Consider the following 5,484-nt stretch of genomic DNA (forward strand, 5'->3'; position numbering starts at 1 on the left):
GGGGGTCGGAGATCGAGTCCTGTAGTGTCAAGAACTTTCTCTTCTCAACGTCGTCCAGACCGGCACTGTGGTGCAACCAGCCTCCTATCAAATGGGTACCGAGGGCTCTTTCCTAGGTGATAAAGCGGCAGGGGCATGAAGCTGACCACTCAAAGAAAATGTGGATCTCTACTCCACCCCCCCTTTTCACGGCGTAGTGCTTAATTAGCTAAACACAGAACCAACTTCACCTTCTAATTACTATTTTAATGATAGATAATTCGGCACAACAGGTTGCGGGCTGGACTGTCAAGGAACCGAGGTTGGGTTCTCGGCAGTAGAAAAGAATTTTGTCTCTCCCACAATGTGTAGACCGGTTCTGGGGCCCACCCAGCCTCTTATAAAATGAGAACCGTGCGCTGTATTCCCGGAGTTGAAGCGGCAGGAACGTGAAGCTGATCACTAACCTGAATCTATTTCCGATGTTAATAATGATGGAGCTGTACCTCCACTATCCCATACGTCTTCATGGTGTTTAATTAATGAAGCCCAGGGATATTTTTGCCTTCTTACTTGTGCTACATGAGGACCTTCCGGAAATGCATGCGGTCTGCTTCAGTTACACTTACAGCATTAAGACGAGGACGTTGGAAGTGAGAGAGAGGATAGCTGAGGAAAACCTCTCAGTATCCCTCCCTCCTCATAATGTAATGAAGTTCGTTCGGATCCCACTCCCACAAAATGAGAGACGCTTTGATTGCTAGGCGGCTTCAAATATGGCGCATGCTCTGCGCTAGCGTTTCTCAGATCTGCAGCTAAGCGCTCTCCGGCGGCAGCTGAAATTACTAAAGTCCTGGCTATCATGCACATGAATTGGCCAGAGAAAGCCAGACTGAGTCCGAAACATAGAGTCCAACAATCAAGAAGTCGGGGAGCTAATCTCCTGCTTTGTTTTCACGCAACGCGGACCGCTTAGAAAACGAAACAAACAGCAAGCTGATCTCATAAGCCTCCTAAGAAGGTTAGGGTGGGGGGATACACAGACGGACAGACGCAAACAGATACATAGACACAGAGGCATAAGCAGACCGACAGTATGCTGACTTCATAAGTCTCCTCTCATTATTTCAAAAGAGCTCAATTAGGCTAAAAGAGTAATTCTGAGACGTAATTAAGTCAAGTTTGTATAGACTGGAGACTTCTGAATATTTTTATTCACATTAATAAACGCTCAATATAAACCCTTTCGGAAACCACTGCTCTACACAACTGGATACAAATCTGTGTTCCGTGTGCTCCATCAGCGAGAGGACAGTGGTGGGAAAGCCAACTGATCAGGTCGGCTTATGATCCGTGGAAGAGAACGTTACCCGTGGAGTGTAGACGTTGAGGTAGAGACAGTCTTCCTGTCCTCTGACTTCTACATCGCTGGGGAAGAGCCCTCGCTGGACACACACAGGGGCTTCCTTGGTAGCGTCCAGCACACCGGTCCATGGTTCTGCAGGTTGTGGAGGCTGCGAACAAAAGTAACACATCGGGTTAGAGGTTTGAATCTAACTGAATTCAGCAGGGTTCTGCTTCAGAGCTGATAGTCATTTGGCTTGTCGAAAATTTCACACTTTTTTTTTTTTGAATCTGCATATTCATTGTTGTATTCATGAGGACCCGTTACTGGGCCCTATCCTGAGCCAACTGAATCCATCCACACAACTGCAGGCCTATCATGTTTCTGTAAGACCACTTTCACCGTTATCATTGCAATTCTGCATGCTACATGTCGCACCCATCCAATGTTTCGTCATTTGTTGAGTGGTACAAATTATGACGCTGATTATGCAATTTTCGTCATCTTCCCATTACGGGGATCCAAGAGTCCATTTACTATCCATCCCTGAAACCCGCTCACTCTATGCTATTTCCTTATGGCGACAGACTGAGTTTCACACTCATACAGAACAACAGGTTAAGTTTTAGTTTCTTATATTTTTATGTGTTTTTATACGAGAAGCTCAGAATCGTAGGGATATTTCTTCCACTGAATTATTCCGAGATTATGGTTTAAATTCTCTCACTAAAGTTATTTAACGACACTGTTTCATCTACATATGTTATGACATGGAATGGGACGAGAACATGACCACTGTTGACCAGTTGGTAAGGATCTAGAAGGTGAACGCCGGTCGTGATAGCCAGTAGTGCGACTGGATTCGAACCAGCTGCCTCTTGGACATGAATGTAGCGATCACCAGTTTCTGGCTGGCATTCTTAGTTTAGTCAGACAGAGCTTATTTCTTATATGTTACTTATAACTGTAGGATGCTGTTTAATTTTAAGAAGTTCCCGAACTTGTCAGTACCAATCAGTTACGAAGCAGGATAACAGGGCTAGAAGATGGAGCCGAATTTGGTTCGAATCTCGGCTGCAGAACCGTTTCAGCTAACAGGTACATTATTGATTTTCCTTCCGAACTACATCCGGCTACCTCCCTGTAGTTTCACGTGATACTGTGGCATGTAGGCCCGTTGCAAGTCAACGACCGCGAAGTAAGCATCTATACAACAGCCGTTGCTATGTAGCGGCTGCAACAGATTCGTAACACGAAACAATGGAGTAAATGGAAAACCATGTTATCTGTGCGGTCCGTGTGGTAACTACGTGGCACAATAGATTAACTTTTGGGAGAGAGGTTTCTAAGCAGCGATAGCCAGAGAGTCTTGATACGGTAGGTAGAAGAGCAGCCTATGGCGAACTGACTGGGTGATTATGCATTTTTATTTTTGTTTCGGATGCTCAGTCGGAATAGTGACAGGCTAGGATTCGATTCCCGGTAGGGACATGAGAAATATCTCTACTCCAAAGCATCCAGACCGACTCTAGGGCCCACCTAGGCTATTATCAAATGAGTACCGGGGACTCTTTCTCCGGTGTTTAAGCGGCCAGGGTGTGAAGCTAACCACTCACCTCCATCGAGTGTCGAGGTCAAGAATGGTGGAGCTGCATTTCCATTCCCCCATACGCCTTCATGGCGTGGTGCTTAATTAAGACAGCTTTACCTTACACCTTCAGGGATTTAAGGTCGCGTTCGGTTGACAAGCCTAACCTAGAGTATTCTCTTCAGTGTGAGAGTCGGCTCGATTTCTTGTTCAACAACAGAGATGGAGAGAGCTGTAGACTCAAATCTCGCTAAGTTAGCTTAATTAAGTTATTTAACTAACTAGCTTAACGGAGCTGAGCCCTCCTTGAGGAGCCGCTAGTTACGCAGCTATTAATTTTATGTATGAAATAAAAGTACGTATCGTATCTTGCCATAAACATCTACACTCCTGCTGCTAGTTGCGTGTTCATCAGTCGTTTCCCGTGTTTATTTCTTCAGACCACCTTCGGCTCATATTGCTACATTTTTAGGATCGGTTTACAGCCATAATCTCCAAGCGCTTCTTTTAATAGCTCTTTCATTGATTTATTTATATATGCTACGTCCGGTTATTTTTTTCTATTTGTTAATTAAAGAGTGTGTAACGGCGCAAGGGTCAGGTACTTGTAGATATAGTTTTTTGGGGGGTAAAAGTGGAATAATAGTAGCTACACTGTAAGTTTAAGAACAGCCATGATGAAACGAACCAGGAAGCTTGGGTTTACATAGAAGTGGAACAGGCAATACCTGAGTCATTAGAATGCTAGCACGGCAGCGTAATAACGCTGACATTGAGGAAGAAGCTATATGAAGTAGGTCATAAACACTATGGCAGGAGGAAAACGCTGAGTCGGAGGAGGCGGTAGACCCGAGAGAGTCAGCCCCTTCTCGATAGGCAACCAATGAGGGGGCCACACCGACCCAAAATCACGTCAGAATTGGCAGGCCAATATACCCGGAACACGAAGAATCAGCAAAGAGAGGTTATATAAACCCTAGAAGACTTAATCAAAAAACCTTTTGCCTTTTGGCTTTTTAACATTATTATGTGACAGAGATTTCAGCCAGAGGCTATCGCCGAGAGGGCGATGGCAAGGAGAGGGCTGGTTGGTGATGGCGAGCATCTGTTTTCTCAGCTCAAGTAGGTGAAACCAACTCCATATAGCCATGAACATTAAGTGTGATAGTGATAATTGTAAAGTGTAAACCCCAGAGAAAGATAGGCTAACTAGATGGACTAGGTTCATTCAGAGATACGGAGGCGTAAAATACCCGCCAGTAGGTTGACAGGAGGTAGAACTAATGATGGCTGCAGGTTCATTATCCAGTGTAATACAACCGACGAACGTCGGTAAGTGTGTATATAGCATGTATATAGTGACATAGGGAAATAGAATAGGATAGGCATGTGTGTGAGTTTACTTCAACCTAGCAATTCCTTACGTGTTACCCTCTTCCCTGACGACTCCAGGACCTCCCAAAGCTTCGGCGAATTACGAGTTAAGCCAGGACACTGACGTAAGCAAGGCTAAGTTTACTAGTTTTCTTGATATAACAAGATGGTGGCAGCTTACTAAACCGGGTGACAGAGCCCCCTGTCACCACGGCATAATAGTGGTGTAGCGGCGGCATAACAGTGGAGACAGCGGTGAGATAACCCATCCACCCCCGTCATAAGGGTGTAAGGGCGTAACAGTGGTGGAAGCGGTGGGGATACCTCCACGCCCCCATCCACTACGTAAGAGAGTGGGTAACCCCGAACTTAATTACAATTAAAACTAGCTGGATAACTAATGATTAATTTTTTTCTAAACCTTGTAACTACGTAAATTAAAATTTAGTCACTTCCACTGAATTACTTACTACTTTAGATTAGCTCTTTCTAAGGGGCCCAACTGAGTAGATGTCTTACTTTCTCAGCTGAAGACGGAAACCGATGCAGTTTCCGAAACGTCGGGTACTCTTTTACCCAGAGTGTCCTGTAGTACCTAGAATTTCGGAAGATGGAAAAATTCCAAAACCCCAGTAAAATCTGTAAGCACTGCACTTCACTGTGAGCTGTACAGTAGAATAGGAACACTTGACAGTGCGAATAAATTTACGAAAGAAATACAGTTTCATTTAATTTTCATAGTCGTTTATGATTTTGTGCTAACAAATTTGTCGAAATGGAGTACAGCCCTTCCTGATACGGTATCGGTATCTCACTGGATCAAAAAGTTCGACTTTTAAGGGATCGAACACGGAGATTCGTTACCGTGTACACAAGAATCCACGGTTGATGCTCTTTTACGCCAGATTAATCCAGCCCGTAAACTGGTAGTTTAGCGTTTTCAGCTAAAACTACTAAGGGTGTTCCGTGTATAATGCCTCCTATTTTTTTAAAGAAAACTACGACAGATACAGAAATCATAATAACGCAGTTAAATAGAGTAAGATTTCAGGTACCTACAGTTATTTTTCCACATAATCACCACCTTTCGTTATGCACTTTTGCCAGCGATGAACAAGAGCCTGTATGCCGCGTCCGTAAAAGTCTGCGCCAGCAGAGGCTAGCCACTTTCTTACAGCTGCAATGACAGCATCATTGT

At 44.4% G+C, this 5,484-nt stretch overlaps 1 protein-coding gene across 1 annotated transcript in view; it reads right to left on the minus strand.

The window, feature by feature from the left end:
• LOC111861508 (esterase FE4) overlaps positions 1 to 5,484 on the minus strand; it is a 41,116-nt gene that overhangs the window by 26,559 nt on the left and 9,073 nt on the right. The window contains exon 3 of the mRNA XM_023846152.2: positions 1,350 to 1,493. Coding sequence (XP_023701920.2) covers positions 1,350 to 1,493 — 144 coding nt within the window. The remainder of the gene's footprint in view (positions 1 to 1,349; positions 1,494 to 5,484) is intronic.

This window comes from Cryptotermes secundus, unplaced genomic scaffold, assembly GCF_002891405.2.
Source record: "Cryptotermes secundus unplaced genomic scaffold, Csec_1.0 scaffold959, whole genome shotgun sequence".
Classification (NCBI taxonomy): Eukaryota; Metazoa; Arthropoda; class Insecta; order Blattodea; family Kalotermitidae; genus Cryptotermes; species Cryptotermes secundus.